Here is a 22,353-nt window from a genome sequence, read left to right on the forward strand (position 1 = left end):
AAGCTAACTATTTCAACTGTTTATCTATCTTTAAGCTAACTATTTCAACTGTTTATCCATCTTTAAGCTAACTATTTCAACTGTTTATCTATCTTTAAGCTAACTATTTCAACTGTTTATCTATCTTTAAGCTAACTATTTCAACTGTTTATCCATCTTTAAGCTAACTATTTCAACTGTTTATCCATCTTTAAGCTAACTATTTCAACTGTTTATCCATCTTTAAGCTAACTATTTCAACTGTTTAGCCATCTTTAAGCTAACTATTTCAACTGTTTATCCATCTTTAAGCTAACTATTTCAACAGTTTATCTATCTTTAAGCTAACTATTTCAACTGTTTATCCATCTTTAAGCTAACTATTTCAACTGTTTATCCATCTTTAAGCTAACTATTTCAACTGTTTATCCATCTTTAAGCTAACTATTTCAACTGTTTATACATCTTTAAGCTAACTATTTCAACTGTTTATCTATCTTTAAGCTAACTATTTCAACAGTTTATCTATATTTTAGCTAACTATTTCAACTGTTTATCCATCTTTAAGCTAACTATTTCAACAGTTTATCTATATTTAAGCTAACTATTTCAACTGTTTATCTATCTTTAAGCTAACTATTTCAACTGCTTATCCATCTTTAAGCTAACTAGTCCAACTGTTTATCTATCTTTAAGCTAACTATTTCAACTGTTTATCCATCTTTAAGCTAACTATTTCAACTGTTTATCCATCTTTAAGCTAACTATTTTAACTGTTTATCTATCTTTAAGCTAACTATTTCAACTGTTTATCCATCTTTAAGCTAACTATTTCAACTGTTTATCTATCTTTAAGCTAACTATTTCAACTGTTATCCATCTTTAAGCTAACTATTTCAACTGTTTATCCATCTTTAAGCTAACTATTTCAACAGTTTATCTATCTTTAAGCTAACTATTTCAACTGTTTATCCATCTTTAAGCTAACTATTTCAACGGTTTCAACCATCAATTTTATGTAACGGGTTGTAAATAGGTTGTTAAATTCCTGCATATATGGGAAGAGCGCCATCTGCTGGTGTCACTTTCTCAATGCGCCGCAGGGTTAAAGATAGGGAATTATGGGTAATCCACAGCAGAACTTCTGATAACTGCTGTGGTAAGTTGCATGTTACACGCTGCAGAGACAATATTAGCCCAAAAACGTTTTAAAGCCACTACACAATGTTTAATTTTATTGTATTATTTTTGTATTGTACTTTAGTGCTCAATGCCGTTAGTTTGGCGTCGTTTGAAGCATTCGTTTTGAATTTAGAGCCAAATGTTAAATTAGCTAACTCTACATTGCTTCTGGCTAACTCAATGTGTGTGTGTGTGTAGGGTTTGTCTCCGTGGTGTCGACGTGCTCGCCCTGATTTCACTTTATTTTCCCATGTGCAGGTAACGGTTATTGAATTTGTTGTTGATTTTTATGTATAATATGTAATGTTAATGTAGGCACTGCATTCTAATGTTGAGAGACTGTAGCCTATTGTTAATATACTGTATTTGTATTTAATATAATGCCTTTTGGGAGTTTAGGATTTTATTTAATTTTAGATTACTGTGAAACCATTTTTGTTATAATTCTTGTAAAACAAATCCACTATACGATCACAGACATTTAAGAATAAATGAGCAGAACTTCTGATAACTGCTGTGGGTTTGTCTCCGTGGTGTCGACGTGCTCGCCCTGATTTCACTTTATTTTCCCATGTGCAGACGCAGACGCAGCCTCACATACACAACTCAGCGAGACTGGCTGTAGAGGACCATTAGAGTAGTTCCACAACCGTCACATTGGTGCCGTGACTGCCGTTAAGTGAGTGGACGTCTGCCTGCCGTCGACGGACCGCGGTGGCTTCGTTTGGACATCGTGGACTGTGGTCTCGTGAAGGACATCTCTCAGCGTTATCCTTTACACGTTGGAAAGGACTCTAGCTCTGCTCTAGTTTTATTTTTATTTTGGGTCAGTTTATTCTGCTTTTGCTCTTGTTAGCCTGTAGTCATAATGAGCAATACTACACTTGGTTCGCCAGCTCGTACTCCAGTTTCTGTTGGTAGGGGGAGGGGTGTAATGCAGATACCTGCTTCCTTTCTGGATAGTCCTGTTATTAACAGTAACGCTGCATTAAGTGTAAATAGGGTTGATTTTTCAACTGGTCCCCCTGACATTACTGATGTACGTAACCCACATAGGCAACCAGTCACTAGTTCAACACCACACACTGACCATGTTGCCCCTGACTTATTAGATCGAGTTGGCTCAATTGCCCAAATGATTGGAGAACAAATTGCAGACAGTATTATGTCTCGCCTTAACCCATCTAGCCTGGGGTCAGACACACACAGCAATCTGCATAGTGACAGTAACACGCTGACTCGACCTTCCAACGCTGTGGACATATCCCAGACTCATTTAGTCACCCACAGGAACGTCAAAGAGCCTCCTTCCTTCAGAGGGGACGCATCTGACTCAATTGACATTGAGGAGTGGGAAGATTTGATGAGGACTTTCGTTAAGAAGGGAAACATGAATGCTGACGAACATGTTGAGGAGATGCTTGTTCACCTGCGGGGTAGAGCAAAGGATGTAGTCAAATTTTGGATTAGGAACAGTGAGTCTAACATCCAAATAAGCCCCAATGCTATTTACAGTCTGCTACGAAAGCATTTCAGTTGCAGTCAGTACTCACCAGTTCCCCTCTCTGACTTTTACACCACTTTGCCTACTGAGAATGAAGAGCCTTACGACTATTGGTTGAGGCTGAACAAAGCAGCAGATGTAGCCTCTGAATGTCTAAGGGAGCAAGGCAAATCGTTTGACAACCCAGGGACAGAGGTTGCCCATATGTTCATCCGCCATTGTCCCAGTAAAGATCTGGCCTTGACCTTCCGATCCAAGTCCATTGACAAGTGGTCGGCCCATGAAGTGCAAGCTGTGTTAAACGCCCATAAATCAGAGTCCAGCTTCAGACCTGCTAGCTCAACGTGTTGTGGCAGGACGGATAAAGTAAATGCTTGCAAAGTTGATGTTAATACAGCTTCTGTCGCTTGCCATGACTCTGGATCACAGCAATGTGGTTCTTCAGACCAAGCTAATCTGGAAAAAGTGATTGACATGCTGGAGAAAGTTTTGATGCGCAATTCAAGCGTACGGCAGCCTAACTCAGACCGACGCAACTCCAGGCTTCCAAGAATCGAAGGCTTGGACGCGTTACCCTGTGCTGTCTGTAACGATGGAGCTCACTCTGCCCTAGTCCACTGCCGTGAGCATCGCCTCTGTTTTCAGTGCTTGTCACCCGGCCATTCCCGACGCAACTGTCCTGTGTCACGGGTTACTCTACCTCCATCTAATCAGGGAAACTAACAGATCTGCGCGAAGGGGAGGACAGTGCAGATCTAATTAGTCAGCCTCCCATTTGTGATACTGAAGATTACGAGTCTGTGTATGAAGTACATAAAAGTATTGCCCCTTCTGATAAGACTGTTGTTTTTCAATGCTTGCAGCACGTTCCCATGACTGACAGCCTGTTCTATACCTCTGTGTCCACTGAAAATGGCCCAACACTGAAAGCACTGATTGACAGCGGGTCTATGGCATGCACCATAAGCGAAGCAGTTGAAGCTGACCTGTTAAAAGCCAATCCTAACCTGATAAAGACCTCTGCAGATCAAGTTGTCGTTGTCGGATGTGGTGGTCACCAAGTCGCCCCCACAGGGATATATGATGTCACAGTCTCTGTTTATGGATGTAAAATGATGATTCCTGTTTTGGTTGTGCCAGGCCAGACAGAACAACTGATTCTTGGCAGCAATGCAATCAAGTCCCTGTTGGCCCTACTGAGGAACACCGTCAGCTACTGGAAGTTGATGACCATGCCAAGCGGAGATGGGGTGGATGAGCCCTTCCAGTTTTTGTCGTTGCTTTCTAACACAGTGAGATGGAAGGGTGATATTGCGCCTGAAAAAGTGGGTACAGCCAAACTTACAGGCAGTGTAACATTGCAGCCACAGAGTGAATATCTAGTTTGGGGTAAACTCCCTAGCAAGGCCATAGTGTCTGTGGGTAGTACTGTAGTCATAGAGCCCACTCAGTCTAACTCCAGGCCCAAACAGCTCTTGGTTGGCCGAGTCATCGCACCACTATTTGGTGATGGCTTAGTTCCAGTCAAACTAGTCAACCCCACCAATCGCCCTGTGACACTGAGAAGGAATGCAAAAATCGCTGATGTTTCCCCTTGCATTGCAGTAGAGGATTTCCAAGATGTTGAAAGGGTCCAGTGTAACGTCCAATCAACTGCCCAGTCCTGTCACATCCCGGAGCAAACTCTTAAGTCAGAGGGAGAGATGACCGACATTCTGAGGGACCTGGGATTGACCGATTTGGACGTAAGTGCATGTGAAGTGTCTCTTGAGTGGAAGAACAGACTCCTCAACATCATCACAGCACACCAGTCCATATTCTCGAGGAACAAGATGGATTGTGGTATGGCCAAAGATTTTGTTCATAGAATCCGTCTGGTGGATGACAAGCCGTTTCGTCTCCCTTATCGAAGGGTACCACCAAGTCACTATGAGAAGCTGCGGACAGCCCTGAATGACATGGAGGAGAGTGGCATAATAAGGAAGTCTACCAGTGAGTATGCCTCTCCTCTAGTACTTGTGTGGAAGAAGAATGGCGACCCCAGGATCTGTAATGATTTCAGATGGCTCAACGCCAGGACTATAAAAGATGCTCATCCTCTACCGCACCAGTCGGACGCACTTGCCGCCTTAGGTGGAAATGCTTTCTTCTCCACTATGGACCTTACATCTGGCTTTTACAACGTGCCACTCCATGAGGATGACAAAAAGTATACAGCATTCTCGTCTCCATTCGGACTCCACGAATACAATCGCATGCCTCAAGGTCTCACAAACAGTCCCGCTACGTTCATGCGGATGATGATGTCAATCTTCGGGGACAAGAACTTCACCAGTTTGTTGTGTTACCTTGACGATCTTTTGGTCTTCGCTCCTACAGAGCAGCTCGCTCTTGACCGGCTGGAGATGGTGTTTTCTCGATTGAAGACTCACAATCTGAAGCTCTCACCAAAGAAATGTAACTTCCTGAGAAGGTCTGTGAAATTTCTGGGCCACATCGTATGTGAAGATGGAGTTTGCACTGACCCTGAGAAAGTTCAGGCCATCTCTGATGTGCAGGTGTCTGATTTGATGGACTCCGATGGCATCACTCCTTGCCCCAAGAAAATCAGATCATTTCTAGGTATGGTCTTGTATTATCAACATTTTATTGAAAAATGTTCAGCTAAGGCTAAACCCCTCTTCAAACTCATCTCCCAGTCAGACACACAGTGCCCCAAAAAGAGAGGAAGACATCCTAAAAAGAAAGTTTTACATGTTAAGCTCACACAATCGGACTGGACTGAAGAATGCAAATGTGCATTTGAGACTCTTAAACATGACTTGCTCACGAGTGTGACATTAGCTCACCCTGACTTCGATGACCATTTCATATTGGCTGTGGATGCGTCTTTTGATGGGTTGGGAGCAGTACTCTCACAGATTCCCAGAGGCAGCAACATGGCAAGGCCAGTAGCTTTTGCGAGCAAGACACTTTCACGCTCTCAGATGAACTACCCCGCGCACAGGCTTGAGTTTTTAGCCTTGAAATGGGCAGTATGTGACAAATTCCATTACTGGTTGAAAGGTCGACATTTTACAGCTTGGACTGACAACAACCCCCTCACATACATACTCACCAAACCAAGACTTGATGCATGTGAACAGCGTTGGGTAGCAAAACTAGCATCCTACAGTTTCGATCTGAAGTATGTGCCCGGAGCTAAGAATGTGGTGGCTGATGCACTCAGCAGGGAACCTTTTGTCCAGTCCACTGTCAGTCATCGCCTCGTGACAGAGCCGTACCATGCTTTGTTGAACCAACTGAATGGTGTGATGGATGAAACAGTTCAAGATGCTTTCAGATACTCAAATAACTGTCAACTTGTAAGCACAGATGTTGAACCAAGCTCTGATCTCTCCCACCTGCTTCCCCAGGGCGAGTTAGCGTCTCAAGAAATCTCCGCCCTCTTTGATGCTCATTGCTCTGGTGGGACGAGCCGTGTGATGGGGACGGGAGTCATCTCTCATCTGGGTACAGAGGATTGTGCCACTGCTTTGCCTAAAAGCACCCTTCTGACTATGCAGGAGCAGGACAGCACAGTGAGTAGAGTGGTTCACTATGTCCAGAGACACAAGAGACCTAACAAACGTGAGCGTGCGAAGGAGCCTCGTAGTGTAATCAAGTTGCTCAAGCATTGGAACAAACTCACGCTGCGAGATGGAATGCTTTTTAAAGTGAAAAGAGATCACAACATGAACAACAAGCTCTACCAGTTCATCGTACCAGATAGCATGAAACAACAGGTGCTTCATGGTGTACACGATGCCGCAGGTCACCAAGGACGCTCACGTACACTCTCATTGGCCAGACACAGGTTTTTTTGGACAGGCATGACACATGACATTGTGCATTATGTCAGAAACTGCCAGCGTTGTATTGTTGGTAAGACGCCGGAGCCTCATGCTCGTGCTCCTCTGGAGAACATTCACACCTCAGAGCCCATGGAATTGATCTGCATTGATTTCTGGACAGCAGAGCAGGGAGACAACAAGTCTGTAGATGTTCTCGTAGCAACGGATCATTTCACCAAGATGGCCTTTGCTTTTCCTTGTAAAAACCAGTCAGCAAAACAAGTTGCTCACCGCTTATGGAATGATATTTTCTGCATATATGGCTTTCCAAAGCGTGTGCATTCTGATCAGGGTGCTAATTTCGAGAGCAAACTCATAAAAGAGCTGTTAGACATGGCTGGGATAAAGAAATCACACACTACCCCTTACCACCCGATGGGTAACGGGATCACAGAGCGTTTCAACAGAACCTTGGGGAGCATGATCAGAGCCTTACCCCCCAAGTCCAAAGCAAAGTGGCCCCAGTCATTAAAGGTGCTGACTTTCTGTTATAACTGCACTGTCCATGAAACAACAGGTTTCGCACCTTTTTACCTCATGTTTGGGAGGATTCCCAGACTCCCAATCGATGTGATGTTCCAACATGCTCTAAAGAACGATTGTGTTGTCACCCATTCAGAGTTTGTGTCCCACCTCAAAAGAGACCTGAGTGAGGCAGCAGCAGTTGCACAGAGGCACAGTTCAGCTGAACAGGCTCGTCACGCCAAGCTCTACGACCGCAAGGTAAAAGGCTCACCATTGACTGTTGGTGATAGAGTCTTACTGGCAAACAGAGGCGAGAGAGGAAAACGGAAAGTTGCGGACAAATGGGAGTCAATTCCTTACGAAGTGTTGTCCGTAAGATCAGCTATCAATGTCTACCGTGTGAAGGACACAGTCACTGGCAAAGAGAAAACAGTTCACCGGAACCTACTCCTTCCTGTCAGTTTCCTGTTGAGAGACGATGATGTTGACCTGTTGTCTGATTCCCTGTCAGTTGGCGCTGGAAGTGACCATGGTGATGCTTTGCCTCATGACCAACTTGACAGTGATGAAAAGACATTGCAGTGGATTTTGCAATCTGGAAAAGAGGCTGGACCTGATGAAGTTGACTTACCCAGTTCATCCGACGCAGCTAAGACAACTCCTCGTCTGGATGATGTTCCTGATGGCAATGACAGTTCATTCAATGCAGTCGAGAATACTCCTCATGTGGATGATGTTGAAAGTCGTGGCCAGGACAGTGATGGGAGCCAGTCATCATTTCCGGGTGATCCGTCTGCCCACAGTCACCTCATACAGCCTCCCACAGACTCGCTAGCTGATGCATACTCACATGTTCCCAGTAGTGCAGTCTCAGAGTCAGTTGAGCCTGTGATTTGCACCCAACCAAAGCAAGTACTCCCAGACCTGACTATGACTAGGTTTGGTAGGACCATTAAACCTCCAAAAAGATTACTTTGTGAGATGAACGACCAGGTTGTGGAAGATTCAAAGTCTTCAGTGAGTTCTTTTGTTACTTTTGTGAGAAATGTTTTTGCAGTGTAGCCTGTGACTATTATGACTATTGTGACTATTATGTACTGTATAATTGAGTATTCTTGTTCATGAGTGTAGACAGATACTCAGTTTTTCTCTTGAGTTCTTGAACTGTGTCCATTAGGAGAGGTGTAAACGGCATCTCTCGTGTCTCTGTTAAGGTTTAGGTTTTGGTACCAGCCTATCCTAGCATATCTCCATGAGGAGAGTTTGTAACTGACTATTACGCAGTAGTGCTCAATGTAATCAATTTTTTTTTCTGGTTCCTCTGTTTTTTTTTTGGTTGCGCTTCCCCACTTTTGCAGAAATTTAGGGGGGTGTATGTAACGGGTTGTAAATAGGTTGTTAAATTCCTGCATATATGGGAAGAGCGCCATCTGCTGGTGTCACTTTCTCAATGCGCCGCAGGGTTAAAGATAGGGAATTATGGGTAATCCACAGCAGAACTTCTGATAACTGCTGTGGTAAGTTGCATGTTACACGCTGCAGAGACAATATTAGCCCAAAAACGTTTTAAAGCCACTACACAATGTTTAATTTTATTGTATTATTTTTGTATTGTACTTTAGTGCTCAATGCCGTTAGTTTGGCGTCGTTTGAAGCATTCGTTTTGAATTTAGAGCCAAATGTTAAATTAGCTAACTCTACATTGCTTCTGGCTAACTCAATGTGTGTGTGTGTGTAGGGTTTGTCTCCGTGGTGTCGACGTGCTCGCCCTGATTTCACTTTATTTTCCCATGTGCAGGTAACGGTTATTGAATTTGTTGTTGATTTTTATGTATAATATGTAATGTTAATGTAGGCACTGCATTCTAATGTTGAGAGACTGTAGCCTATTGTTAATATACTGTATTTGTATTTAATATAATGCCTTTTGGGAGTTTAGGATTTTATTTAATTTTAGATTACTGTGAAACCATTTTTGTTATAATTCTTGTAAAACAAATCCACTATACGATCACAGACATTTAAGAATAAATGAGCAGAACTTCTGATAACTGCTGTGGGTTTGTCTCCGTGGTGTCGACGTGCTCGCCCTGATTTCACTTTATTTTCCCATGTGCAGACGCAGACGCAGCCTCACATACACAACTCAGCGAGACTGGCTGTAGAGGACCATTAGAGTAGTTCCACAACCGTCACATTTAGATAAATCCACGCATGGATAAACAGTTGAAATGATTAGCCAGAAGTGATGGATAATGGCTGTTTATTTAGCTAACTAATTCCACTGTTTATCCATCTTTTAGCTAATTATTGCTTTATCATGTTAGCAAACTGCCTACATGTCAGGTATGCTAACACTTTACATTGTATGTTGTAATAAATAAATACTATAAACACGTAAAATGTTTATAATCCCACAAGGGGAAGAGCCGTGAGATGGCACAACATTTAAATAAATAAATAACTGTCCGTTTCTTATTGCAGTAATAACGACATTCCCCTATGTTGGAGGTACGGTTGACTGGGAGCAAAAGATCATTCAAAGTTAAACATTCTATGGCATGCTGGGAATTGTAGTGCATTGTCTTGGCAGTTAGTCTGATTTAATAGCAATTTGAATCCTTCACACTGAAAACATCTCGGCTGTAAGAAGCAATGTGACAAAAACAACAACTTTTATTGTCTTAATATCACAACGAAGCATCATTTGTGTCAGTGAAGATAGTATCGATGGCCGTCTGACTACATGTCCCACAATGCACGGCGTGTAAACTGATTAAAGCGGCGTCTGGTGCGGACGTGTTTGACAGCTATTCACAAATGGGGCCCAGAAGTCGCAACGGCTGCCCGCGTTTGAGTCAAAACGTTGCGTGAAAGTTAGCCCCCGCAGAGTTGTGTCATCACGTATTTGTTGTGTGGCCTTTTTACGTGAAAATTCACGAGTGTTCATTAGCACAAACAACACGAATGAATGAGCACGTGAAGGGGTAAAAGGCAGACAGTGAACGCGGGCAATGAACGTGGTGTTGTGATCGGACCAAAGAGGAGAACAAAGAGGTGAGGTATCACTCCGCCGTCATTTCGGAATCGGACACATTACTATGTGTTTATTGTGGGGGAAACTTAATATATTTGATCAATTCACTCTTATTTTTTAGTTGTACACAAGCATGTTTACGCATGTTTTACATTAACATGTATCGCCACAGTCATGTTGACATATATATGTTGACCTATATTATTCTGTTCCTTGTGTTAATTCAGTTTATTTGACAATAACGAGGATAACACACCCAGTCCAGGATATATCTGCAATATCTGTAATTCACATAGGATTATACATATTATAGGATGATACCATATAGAATAGGATTAGGGTCACATGTGGAATAAAAGGCCCTATATTCCTCTTTTGTAATTACCATAGAAACTACAGCCAAAAGTACTTAGAGTTTGTGGGGGAAACGTTAGTTGTTTTGGATTTATTGTCTTTAATTTTTGTAAATTCAGCTTTGACTTCAACTGTGACTTTCTGTCATAGTGACAGAATATTTTTATTTTTTTGTTGACATCAGGAATACAAAAAAAAAAAAAACCAAAATACAACCGTCCAGAGGCGTGAAGAAGACTGTGTGCGGAGTGAGTCATCTCGTTAACAGACGATCTTTGACGCCAGCTAAGTAGCTAAAGCTAACAAGCGGACGGAGAAAGAGAGAGAGAGAGAGAGAGAGACCGGGACCGAGACCGGGGCTTGCACGGTCCGTTCCTCGCGCCGGTATGATGACAGGTGACAGCAACATGACCTCCATAGTCCAGAGAATAGCTCGCCAGGCCCTCCTCACCTTCAGGAGTCCGCCCCGGGTCGGCGAGGAGCCCGGGAAGTCGTTCCTGGAGACCCGAAGCCAGCTGAAGAGCCTGATGACGGAGGTGCGCGCGGCGGACCTGAATCTAGTGCCCCGCAGAGGAGGAGGGTCCTCCGGCCCGGTGCCGGCCCCGTACCACCACGGCGGGCCCCCGGTCACCTACATGCACATATGCGAGACGGACCAGTTCAGCATGGGGGTGTTCCTGCTGAAAAGCGGCGCCTCGATCCCGCTGCACGACCACCCCGGGATGCACGGCGTGCTCAAAGTCCTGTACGGGCAGGTCCGGATCAGCTGCTTTGACAGGCTGGACCGGCAGGGGGGCACGCCGGCTGCACCGCCGCCCCCCCAGGTGCAGAAGGGCGCCCTGCAGCGGTCCCTGCTCCGGTCCACGGAGGTCTACACGGAGGAGAGCGGCCCGTGCGTGCTGACCCCGGACCGGGACAACCTGCACCAGATCGACGCGGTGGACGGTCCGACCGCGTTCATGGACATCCTGGCCCCCCCGTACGACCCGGACGACGGCAGAGACTGCCACTACTACAAGGTCCTGGCAGAGGCCGAGGTTAGAAACACTGAGCAGCAGAAGGAGAAGGAGGTCTGGCTCGTGGAGATCTCGCAGCCTCCGGACTTCTGGTGCGGAGGGGAGCCGTACCCGGGCCCGGAGGTCCGCCTCTGAGACCTTGGGACTCACCTGGACCCGCAACATGGGGCTGGTGTATATGCAGCCTGGAAGGGCACGAGGCCGGGACTTTGGACTTGGTTTGACAACACTAGACTGGATAAAGGGTCTGCACCACATGATGAAATATGCGATTTAAACCAATATTACTGCACAATATGATGCATAATATGTGATTTAAAACGATATTACTGCACAATATGATGCATAACATGTGATTTAAAATGATATGATGCAAAATATGTGATTTAAAACAACATTACTGCATTATATGATGCAAAATATGAGATTTAAAATGACATTACTGCACCATATGATGCATAATATGTGATTTAAACCAATATTACTGCACCATATGATGCAAAATATGAGATTTAAAATGACATTACTGCACCATATGATGCATAATATAAGATTTAAAATGACATTACTGCACCATATGATGCATAATATGTGATTTAAACCAACATTACTGCATTATATGATGCATAATATGTGATTTAAACCAACATTACTGCATTATATGATGCATAATATGTGATTTAAAACAACATTACTGCATCATATGATGCATAATATGTGATTTAAACCAACATTACTGCATTATATGATGCATATATGAGATTTAAAACCATATGATGCATAATATGTGATTTAAACCAACATTACTGCATTATATGATGCATAATATGAGATTTAAAACCATATGATGCATAATATGTGATTTAAACCAACATTACTGCATTATATGATGCATAATATGAGATTTAAAACCATATGATGCATAATATGTGATTTAAAACAACATTACTGCACCATACGATGGATTTTGTGTGATTTGAAACGATGATATTTGCGATAAATTGACTGAAAACCAGATATTTAAGTGAACTCACGTCTGCCTTTTTGATCACGATTCTGCTAAAATACAACAAACTGAATGTTGAATTAAAAAGAGGATTTCTAACATGTTGTTATTGACCACATTGAACATTTAATAGAACGTAAAAAGCACCATTTAAAAGAAGAAAACAGTTACTTTATTACATATTAACCCTTGTGTTGTCCTTTTGAGTCAAAAACAATTACAAAAATTTGACATTTTCGTCCATTTTTCAGCCTTTTTTTTTGTAGTTTCCACCACCACCACGTTACTAGTTTTATACTTTTTTGAAATTAATGGTCAATAACCCTCATTTATGTAGAATTATACCCAATATTTGAGTCAAAAAAGCAGGAATTATGAATTATTTTGACTAATAGTTAAGATCAGAGGAACGAAAGTTATTAGTTGTGTTTTAAAGAGCGTTTTTTTGTGGTAATTTGGTTAAAAAGAGACTCAGATTTCAGATATAGACGTTTTTTAACCCTTGTCTTCCAAGGTGTGTGTGTGTGTGTGTGTGTGTGTTGTGTGGTGTGTGTGTGTGTGTGTGTGTGTGTGTGTGTGTGTGTGTGTGTGTGTGTGTGTGTGTGTGTGTGTGTGTCCTACCGAGTCTCCCGAATTAAATCTGTAGTTTAAAAACTTTGTAGAACTACATAAATTTTTTTTCTATATGTTGGGATTATAATCTACTTTTTGGGGGATTTCCAGACCGAGACCGGTCTCCCAACCTGGGTGGACCAGGGCCCCGTGTCCTGACCTGGGTGGACCAAGACCAGTGTCCTGACCCGGCTGGTCCGACCTGGGTGGACCAAGACCAGTGTCCTGACCTGGCTGGCCCGACCCGGGTGGACCGAGACCCTGTGTCCCGACCCGGGTGGACCAAGGCCCCGTGTCCTGACCTGGGTGGGCCAAGACCAGTGTCCTGACCCGGCTGGTCCGACCTGGGGTGGACCGAGACCGGTGTCTTGACCTTGGTGGACCGAGACCGGTCTCCCAACCTGGGTGGACCAGGGCCCCGTATCCTGACCTGGGTGGACCGAGATCGGTCTCCCGACCTGGGTGGACCGAGACCGGTGTCTTGACCTTGGTGGACCGAGACCGGTCTCCTAACCTGGGTGGACCGAGACCGGTGTCTTGACCTGGGTGGACCAAGACCAGTGTCTTGACCTAGGTGGACCGAGATCGGTCTCCCAACCCGGGTGGACCAGGGCCCCGTGTCCTGACCTGGGTGGACCGAGACCGGTCTCCCAACCCGGTGGACCAGGGCCCCGTGTCCTGACCTGGGTGGACCGAGACCGGTCTCCAAACCCGGGTGGACCGAGACCGGTGTCTTGACCTTGGTGGACCGAGACCGGTCTCCCAACCTGGGTGGACCAGGGCCCCGTGTCCTGACCTGGTGGACCGAGACGGTGTCTTGACCTGGGTGGACCAGGGCCCCGTGTCCCGACCTGGGTGGGCCGAGACCACTTCGCTGAGTTGTCTCTGTGGACCACGAAGGGACTCGTCCTTTCTTTTTAAAACCGTCTTCCTGCTTCAGGACTGTGTAAGCCTGCAGGTTTTTGTGTCCTGCTGGGTTGAGGACTCCACAGACTGTAGACCTCGTCCTCTTCTCTTTCCCCGGAAGAATTTGATCTTCAGGACTTGTTTGCGATCCTGTCCCTGACTGACTTTCAGAGATTAAGTTATGCACTAAATTAAAATTCCTGTTCTTCTTCCACGTTAAGAAAAGAGCGTTTTTCACTATTTGGTTAAATAAATGAAGCAGAAATGAAAAGTGAGTTTCAGGGTTGGTTCATAATGAAGTTGATGGAATTAAAGGGGCGCTACGCAGTTTCAGCCATTTCATGCTTTTTGCTCATAGGTTTCTCTATATAGCCCCCCCCCCCACAGGTTTCTCTATATAGCCCCCCCCCCCCCCACAGGTTTCTCTATATAGCTCTATATTGAGTCCAGTGATATGAATCTGTACTGACGTGTTTTTGCTTGTAATGAAGATTTTTCTGTCCTTTTCATATAAAATGTGCTGTTTATTTCGCCTAAAGGGTTTTATTTTCTTCAGAATGGTGTTGGCCTGGCTCCACCCTCCTACGTAGGAGCGCTCCATTTTCATTTCCCTTCAGGAAAGGCTCCGCCCGGTGCCCCACCCGGAGCTCCACCCTCCTACGTAGGAGCGCTCCATTTTCCTTTCCCTTCAGGAATGGCTCCCTCCGGCGCTCCGCTCGGTTCTCCGCCCAGTGCTCTGCTTGGTGCTCCACCCTCCTATGTAGGAGCGCTCCATTTTCATTTCCCTTCAGGAAAGGCTCCCTCCGGCGCTCCGCTCGGTTCTCCGCCTGGTACTCCGCTTGGGGCTCCGCTTGGGGCTCCGCCCTTTTACGTAGGAGCGCTCCATTTTCATTTCCCTTCAGGAAAGGCTCCACTTGGCGCTCCGCTTGGTGCTCCGCCCGGAGTTCCGCTTGGTGCTCCACCCTCCTATGTAGGAGCGCTCCATTTTAATTTCCCTTCAGGAAAGGCTCCGCCCGGCGCTCCATCCGGCGCTCCGCCTGGCACTCTGCCCCTCTTGCTCCTCTTGGTGCTCCGCCCTCCTACGTAGGAGCGCTCCATTTTTCATTTTCCTTCAGGAAAGGCTCCGCCCGGGGCTTCCCCTTGGTGCTCCGCCCGGTCAGTGGCAGTTGGCGGTTCAGTTACCCCAAAATATGTGACTTACAGGGGCATCGGGAGCTGCCAGTCGATCCGTTAGCAAACCGCCAACTGCCGCTGACCTGACGGAGCGCCGGGCGGAGCGCCGGGCAAAAAAGTACAAATACCACACTGTAAAAAAAAAAAAACTCTGTTACAAGTAAAAGTACAACTTTTAAAATGTAACTTCAGTAAAAGTGTGTAAGAATAATCAGGAGAATGTAGTTAAAATATAAAAGGGAAGAAGAATCCTCCCGTTGTAGAAAGAGTAAAGGACCCAATCAGCTGATACATGACATCATCATCTCAGCTGATATATGACATCATCATCTCAGCTGATACATGACATCATCATCTCAGCTGATATATGACATCATCGTCTCAGCTGATATATGACATCATCATCTCAGCTGATATATGACATCATCATCTCAGCTGATACATGACATCATCATCTCAGCTGATATATGACATCATCATCTCAGATGGACCTGTAGGTCGTTATGTTGTTGCTATGGTTACTTTATAATTAACATCCGATCATTAACTACATGTGTTTAATGTGCAGGAATCTGAATGTGGAAAGTAACTAGTAACTAAAGTAACTAGTAACTAAAGTAACTAGTAACTAAAGTAACTAGTAACTAAAGCTGTCAGATGAATGTAGTGGAGGAACTAAAGTAACTAGTAACTAAAGTAACTAGTAACTAAAGCTGTCAGATGAATGTAGTGGAGTAACTAAAGTAACTAGTAACTAAAGTAACTAGTAACTAAAGTAGAATATTTCTTTCTGAAATGTAGTCGAGTAGAAGTAGAAAGTACCGGAGTAAATGTACTTAGTTACAATCCACCACTCCTTTTTTAATGTGATTCCTTCCTTTTTTTGTAAAAAAAATAAACCAAAATAAAAGATGAGAGTTGGGCTCTTCTGGCGGAAGAAGTACTCAGATACTTTACTTCAGTAAAAGTACAAATACCACACTGTAAAAAATACTGTTACAAGTAAAAGTACTAATACCACGCTGTAAAAAATACTCTTTACAAGTAAAGGTACTAATACCACACTGTAAAAAATACTGTTACAAGTAAAAGTACTAATACCACACTGTAAAAAATACTGTTACATTAAAAGTACTAATACCACACTGTAAAAAGTACTGTTACAAGTAAAAGTACTAATACCACACTGTAAAAAATACTCTTTGCAAGTAAAAGTACTAATACCACACTGTAAAAAATACTCTTTGCAAGTAAAAGTACTAATACCACACTGTAAAAAATACTCTTTTACAAGTAAAAGTACCAATACCACACTGTAAAAAATACTCTTTTACAAGTAAAAGTACCAATACCACACTGTAAAAAATACTCTTTTACAAGTAAAAGTACTAATACCACACTGTAAAAAATGGCAGGAGGTGTTCACGTTCAACTTGACGTTTAGCGACATCTGCGCATGCGCCGTGCGGATGTTAGGACGCGGAGGACTTTCTCGCCTTCTGCCGCAGGTGGATCTTCGCGTGCCGCCGCCTCTCGTCGCTCCGGGCGAACTTCCTGCCGCACTGGTCGCAGGAGAAGGGCTTCTCCCCGGTGTGCGTGCGGATGTGCGTGGTGAGGTGGTCGCTGCGGCTGAAGGTCCGCATGCAGATGCGGCACTGGAACGGTTTGTGCCCGGTGTGGATGCGCACGTGCCGGCTGAGCTCGTCCGACCGGGAGAACCGGCGGTCGCAGCCCTCGGCCGGGCACGGGTACGGCCTCTGGTGCACGGGCGTCTTGCTGGGCCGGTTCGGGTACTTCCTGGGTCTCAGGATCGGCCTGAGGGGGAGGCTCTGGTGGCCCGGGAAGGCCGCGGACGCGGCGCCGTCCGCGCCGGACGAGGGCGCGCCGAGCGTAAAGTTCCTGATGGTGTTGAGAGGAGTGAGAGGCGGGGGCACCCTGAGCGCGTGCACGTCTCTCTGGCAGCTCTGCGGGTAGAAGGCCCCGTAGTCCGGCATGATGGAGAGCAGCGCGGCGCCGTCCACGGGCGGTTTGGGCGCCGGGTTGTAGGACGGAGGCGCGTGGTAGGACACGGCGCAGGTGGACGTGGCTAGATACCCCCCTGCCGACTGGTCCGGGTACATGTCCGCGCTGCAGGAGTAGGAGGGGGCCGGGTGGGGGTGTGTGTGAGTGTAAGGGTGGGGGTGTGGGTGTGGGTGGGGGGGCGCGTACATGTGGCTGATGTCCGGCTGGCTGTGCGCCATACTGCCTTCCGCCGCGTCTCCTTCTGCGTAAATGTTCGGCGACCTTGGACACGGTTCCGAGACCGGGTCGGGCCCCGGGGTGCCAATGTCGGCCCTTATCACGTGGATGAGGTCCTCCGGTGTCCACGGTCCTCCCGGGACTCTGGAGTCCACCGAGAACTGGCCCGTAAACGCCACGGGGTGCGTGCGTAAAGTGGCCACGTACCGCGTCACGTCGCCGTGGAACAGAAAATCACCTGAAAACACAGAAAACACGATTTAAAGAGGTTAGAGGATCAAAACAAGAGGTGGACAGACTCATCGATTAGTCGACTACTAATTAAATTAACCGACTACTAATTAAATTAACCGACTACTAATTAAATTAATCGACTACTGGATTTGAGTCATTTTTATGGAAAAAATATTTTAATTTTGTTCTTGAGATATTGTAGTTACTGTGTCATTTTTCTTGATTTTGTTTGAGTGGGTGCATGATGATGAGATGTTGGGGGGGGGGGGGGGGGGGTATGTTAACGTTGCTAATTGTATTTTGTTTGACCAATAAAATAAAGTAACCTCCGTTTCCAGCGTGTTACATGTGAATATTTTCTAGTTTCTTCTCTCTTTTGCGTTAAATTGTATGAAATTTAAAGGGAGTTTGGTTGCAGATCGATTTAAAACACAGAGCTGCAGAGATTAATCGGTTAATTGTCGACTAAATTGTTCACCCGCTATTTTTCATAATCAATTTGAGTCATTTTTTTAATGAAAAAAGTAAAAATAAATATCTTTGGGTATGTGGACAAAACGAGACATTTGAGGACGTTATTTTGGGGAATTTGGGGAACACTGATGCACATTTTCCCCAATTTTCTGACATTTTAGAGAGCAAACAACTCACCCATTCACCCAGAAAACAACCCACACATGACCAGTAGTTGCTGCGCTTCATATCAGCCTGTCAATCATTCATCTCGCGACGCGGAGCTCCGTGAACGCAACACTTGACTTTCCATTCAAAACACTTGAACGCAACACAAGTAACGTTTTCTCTTGCTTTCACATAAGGAAAACGCCACCGATTCTTACCGCTGTCGCTCTCGTGTTCATCCGCCTCTTCTTTGAAGACAACCAGCGCCCCCTGCGCCGCGTGCGCGTCTTTGGGAATATTATCCGCACTTCTGCCTCGAGACACTGACACTTCCTCCGCTACTTTAGCACACATCCTGGACAACCGGGCGGGTCAAATGAAGAATAACGAGTCAAATCTTCTGCCTAACTAACTGCATGTTAATGCATTTTTGTTGCGCCTCTCGTGTCTTCAGCAGCTCCGTGGACGCGGCGCTGAGATTTAAAGGGAATCTCTGGGTGTCCCCGTGCGTCATTCCCCAAATTTGGACTTGGGGGGTTGAAAAAAAAGAAAGAAGAGGAAACTCCGGAATAGTGGAAGAGCTCAACGTGACGATGCGTGGAGATAAAATCCGAATTACATGTTGAGAGTTTATCCTAATTCACAGAACACTCCATGTGTCTCCATGTGTTTTTAAGACTGTCCTGTTGTTTTTTTCAATTCAATTTTATTTATATTATCAATTCATAACAAAGAGTTATCTGGAGACCCTTTACAGGTAGAGCAGGTCTAGACCACGCTCTATAATTTACACATAGACAGGACAGGACCATTCTATAATTAGCAGATAGAGCAGGTCTAGACTGCAACATGAGGACAACATGGGGACAACATGAGGGCAACATGGGGACAACATGAGGACAACATGAAGGCAACATTGGGACAACATGAGGACAACATGAGGACAACATGGGGACAACATGAGGGCAACATGGGGACAACATGAGGACAACATGAAGGCAACATTGGGACAACATGAGGACAACATGAAGACAACATGGGGACAACATGAGGACAGCATGAAGACAACATGAAGACAACATGAAGACAACATGAGGGCACCATGAGGACAACATGAGGACAACATGAAGGCAACATGAGGGCACCATGAGGACAACATGAGGGCACCATGAGGACAACATGAAGACAACATGAGGACAACATGAAGACAACATGAGGACAACATAAAGACAACATGAGGACAGCATGAAGACAACATGAGGACAACATAAAGACAACATGAGGACAACATAAAGACAACATGAGGACAACATGAAGACAACATGAGGACAACATGAAGACAACATGAGGACAGCATGAAGACAACATGAGGACAACATAAAGACAACATGAGGACAACATAAAGACAACATGAGGACAACATAAAGACAACATGAGGACAACATAAAGACAACATGAGGACAACATGAAGACAACATGAGGACAACATGAAGACAACATGAGGACAACATGAGGACAACATGATGACAACATGAAGACAACATGAGGACAACATGAAGACAACATGAGGGCAACATAAAGACAACATGAGGACAGCATGAAGACAACATGAAGACAACATGAGGACAACATGAGGACAACATAAAGACAACATGAGGACAGCATGAAGACAACATGAGGGCACCATGAGGACAACATAAAGACAACATGAAGACAACATGAAGACAACATGAAGACAACATGAGGGTTAGCGTGTGAGGACCACGTTACTTTTTTTGAAAATGCATTTCAAAGAAACCAAAATGTCTGACATAGAAACTTTTTGGAAAGGGGTCAAATTTGTCCTGAAGACACCAGGAGGGTTGAGACGTTTTTGTGGCGTCAGCAGAAGACATCTGAGTCCCTTTGTGTTGTTGATGACTCGATTAGAGAGCGAGTGGAGCTGAAGCTTCTGCTGCGTCACTTGAACGCACCGCGAGCAGCGAGCAGCCTTTTCAACGCCCACTGTTACAAAAATGTTGGTGTGTATTGTCGTTGTGTGGCGAGCCGCCCACCCGGTGGCAGATGGGGGGTTTGGCCGGTCCGCGTACACACACACACACACACACACACAGACACAGACACACACACCACACACACACACACACACACACACACACACACACGCACACGCACACACAGAGGAAACTCACACACTTTCTTACAAACACAAACACTCCCACACACAGATACACACATTCACTGACTCTCAAATGTATCTCGCATCCAAACACACACACACACAAACACACACACACACAAACATACACACACACACAATCTCTTTTAGCTCTTTCCACTTGCATACACGCACATATCCACGCATGCATGGCACACACACACACCCACACTCACACACATATGCAAATACACACTTTCACTTGTTTTTTCTCTGTAACTAATATACACACCAAGACACACACACACACACAGACACACAATCCCTTTTACTTCTTTCCACACGCACACATCAACCCATGCATGCACATCAACACATGCACACACACACAACACACACACACACACACACACACACACAGACACACAATCTCTTTTACCTCTTTCCACACACACACATCCACGCATGCATGACACACACACACACACACACACACACAATCTCTTTTACCTCTTTCCACATGCACGCACACACACATCCACGCATGCATGACACACACACACACACACAGACACACACACAGCTCCTGGGGGACGGTGCCCTGCGTCCACCTTCGCCCACGCTCCTCGGGGCTGCCGGGGCTCTGGGGGGGTTGTGGTTTTGTGTTTGGGGGCTCGGGTGTCAGCCGGGGGTCCGGCCGGCTCGGCAGACCCCCCCCACGCCGATTAATCATCTGTCATCCGCAGTTTTTTGTTAATATGGATCTTTGTCTTCGTCCTCGGATGACGCTGACCGCCTGCTCCCCTTTCTTCTTCACATCTCTAGAATCCAAAAACAACAAAAAAACAGCCAAACGGACTCGTTTCTGCGACTCTCGCGTTCTCCGAGTCGATTGGCTCGACGCGGTCATGTGACGCCCGAGTGAAATGTGTGTCCATCCGGATTTCAACACAACATCTCACATGAGCATAGCATCAAAAATACTGGAGCGGTACCGACACAATGGGTCGCTTTTGTCCCCCTTGCTGACGAAGAACTGTTAAGAAACGCTGAGTCCTCCATGTTTGGCTAATGCTAACTGCTGCTAGCCGCCGCGCGGTAATCCACGTTTCTCGTGCACTCCTTGACACTTAAAAAAAAAAAAAAAAAAAAAGCATTTTGTAACAGGAAGTGCACACGGGTGTCTGAGAGGTCACGGATCCCTTTCTTCAGGCCTCAACAAACCTTCCTGGTCTTCTTTCTTTATTTTGCTTTCCATTCATTCGCTTGTTATTTTAGGCCTCGTGTGTCCTCTCGTCCAAATTGACAGTCAACACTTTTTTATGTTTTGTCTCTTTTTTCAAACGTTTCAACATACGTACACTAACTTATTAACTTTAGTTTTAGTTATTTTTGAATTTATGGTCAATAAACCTCATTTTTAGGAATTATACCTAATGTTTGAGTTAGAGAAGCAGAAATTAGGAATTATTGAGACTAAATTAAAGGAATGGATGTTGATGATAATCACAGACTGGAATATGTCAACTTTTACTCAACACTATTTCAACCACTTCACTTTGTTTTACAATGCTATAAAATATAATAAGACCCAAATTAATGAAGTAGAGATTTGTACTTGGCAAAGAGCTTGGAATCAATCATGTTAGTTTGGGGAATTAAAAAGGACATTGATATAGGACAACATGAGGACAACATGAGGACAACATGAAGACAACATGAGGACAACTGAGGACAACATGGGGACAACATGGGGACAACATGAGGACAACATGAGGGCAACATGAGGACAACATGAGGACAACATGGGGACAACATGAAGACACATGAGGACAACATGGGGACAACATGAAGACAACATGAGGACAACATGAGGACAACATGCGGACAACATGGGGACAACATGGGGACAACATGAGGGCAACATGAGGGCAACATGAGGACAACATGAGGACACATGAGGGCAACATGGGGA

The 22,353-nt window shown here is 45.0% G+C and overlaps 2 protein-coding genes across 2 annotated transcripts; one reads left to right on the forward strand and one right to left on the reverse strand.

Moving 5' to 3' along the window:
* Positions 1 to 9,845: 9,845 nt before the first annotated feature.
* On the forward strand, positions 9,846 to 14,481 carry LOC116679137 (2-aminoethanethiol dioxygenase). The gene is made up of 2 exons (XM_032508831.1): positions 9,846 to 10,080; positions 10,599 to 14,481. Exon 2 carries the CDS (start codon positions 10,801 to 10,803, stop codon positions 11,563 to 11,565), a length of 765 nt encoding a protein of 254 aa, XP_032364722.1. The 5' UTR covers positions 9,846 to 10,080; positions 10,599 to 10,800; the 3' UTR covers positions 11,566 to 14,481.
* A 1,900-nt stretch (positions 14,482 to 16,381) lies between these two features.
* Positions 16,382 to 17,566, reverse strand: LOC116679138 (E3 SUMO-protein ligase EGR2). Its single transcript, XM_032508832.1, has one exon. It carries the CDS (start codon positions 17,365 to 17,367, stop codon positions 16,600 to 16,602), a length of 768 nt encoding a protein of 255 aa, XP_032364723.1. The 5' UTR covers positions 17,368 to 17,566; the 3' UTR covers positions 16,382 to 16,599.
* Between the last annotated feature and the right edge of the window lie 4,787 nt (positions 17,567 to 22,353).

This window comes from Etheostoma spectabile, unplaced genomic scaffold, assembly GCF_008692095.1.
Source record: "Etheostoma spectabile isolate EspeVRDwgs_2016 unplaced genomic scaffold, UIUC_Espe_1.0 scaffold00009539, whole genome shotgun sequence".
Classification (NCBI taxonomy): Eukaryota; Metazoa; Chordata; class Actinopteri; order Perciformes; family Percidae; genus Etheostoma; species Etheostoma spectabile.